The 655-nt window shown below is 56.0% G+C and overlaps 1 protein-coding gene across 1 annotated transcript in view; it reads left to right on the top strand.

Annotated features, from left to right (window-relative positions):
• Nucleotides 1-655, top strand: part of LOC119589115 (organic cation transporter protein-like) — an 11776-nt gene that overhangs the window by 6437 nt on the left and 4684 nt on the right. The window contains exons 2-3 of the mRNA XM_037937691.1: nt 183-352; nt 486-633. Coding sequence (XP_037793619.1) covers nt 183-352; nt 486-633 — 318 coding nt within the window. The remainder of the gene's footprint in view (nt 1-182; nt 353-485; nt 634-655) is intronic.

Here is a 655-nt window from a genome sequence, read left to right as displayed (position 1 = left end):
GAGGCAAATGTAACTATTTTCATGTTTCCAAATTCTATGACACATGTGAGAATCACTTTTAAGCTTGCGGCAACAGTAGTTTTCGCGGGATCTGTGCACTAATTTCTGAGTGCCCGCCCTCACCTCCCCCGGGTTGGTCGCAGTAATACCCAATTAACGAAACCCCCCACTTCCCCCTCGAAGCCATGGAGGTGAACCAACCCAAGCACAGGGCAGCCACCGGCATCCTCATCTTCCTTCCGTGGGCCTTCTGCGACATCGCCCTCGGAGGGTACGGCTACCTCCTGCGGGACTGGCGCTGGCTCAGCTTCACGCTCTCTCTGCCTGCCCTACTCTTCCTGCCGGCGCTCTGGTCAGTGAGATTGCCATGCGTCCGGGAGGAGATTGAGGAATGCCTCCCAACTTTTCCTTGTGTTTCTGTGTAATGTAAATAAGAACGCTTACAAACACCCCTACTCAGGATAACAAATGTACTGGCGCCGTAGGTTCATCGACGAGTCGCCGCGCTGGCTGATCGTGCGCGGCCGCTACGACGACGCGATGCTCGTCCTCCGCAGAGCAGAGCGCTTGAACAAGGTCGAGTTGCCGCCCGAGGAGGAGCTTCGTACCCTTATGGAGTACATCAAGAATGAGGTGATCGGCCCACGCCTTCCCC

This window comes from Penaeus monodon, chromosome 25 (genome assembly GCF_015228065.2).
Source record: "Penaeus monodon isolate SGIC_2016 chromosome 25, NSTDA_Pmon_1, whole genome shotgun sequence".
Lineage (NCBI taxonomy): Eukaryota > Metazoa > Arthropoda > Malacostraca > Decapoda > Penaeidae > Penaeus > Penaeus monodon.
Note: the sequence above shows the minus strand (reverse complement) of the source record. Positions and strands in the feature narration are given on the sequence as shown.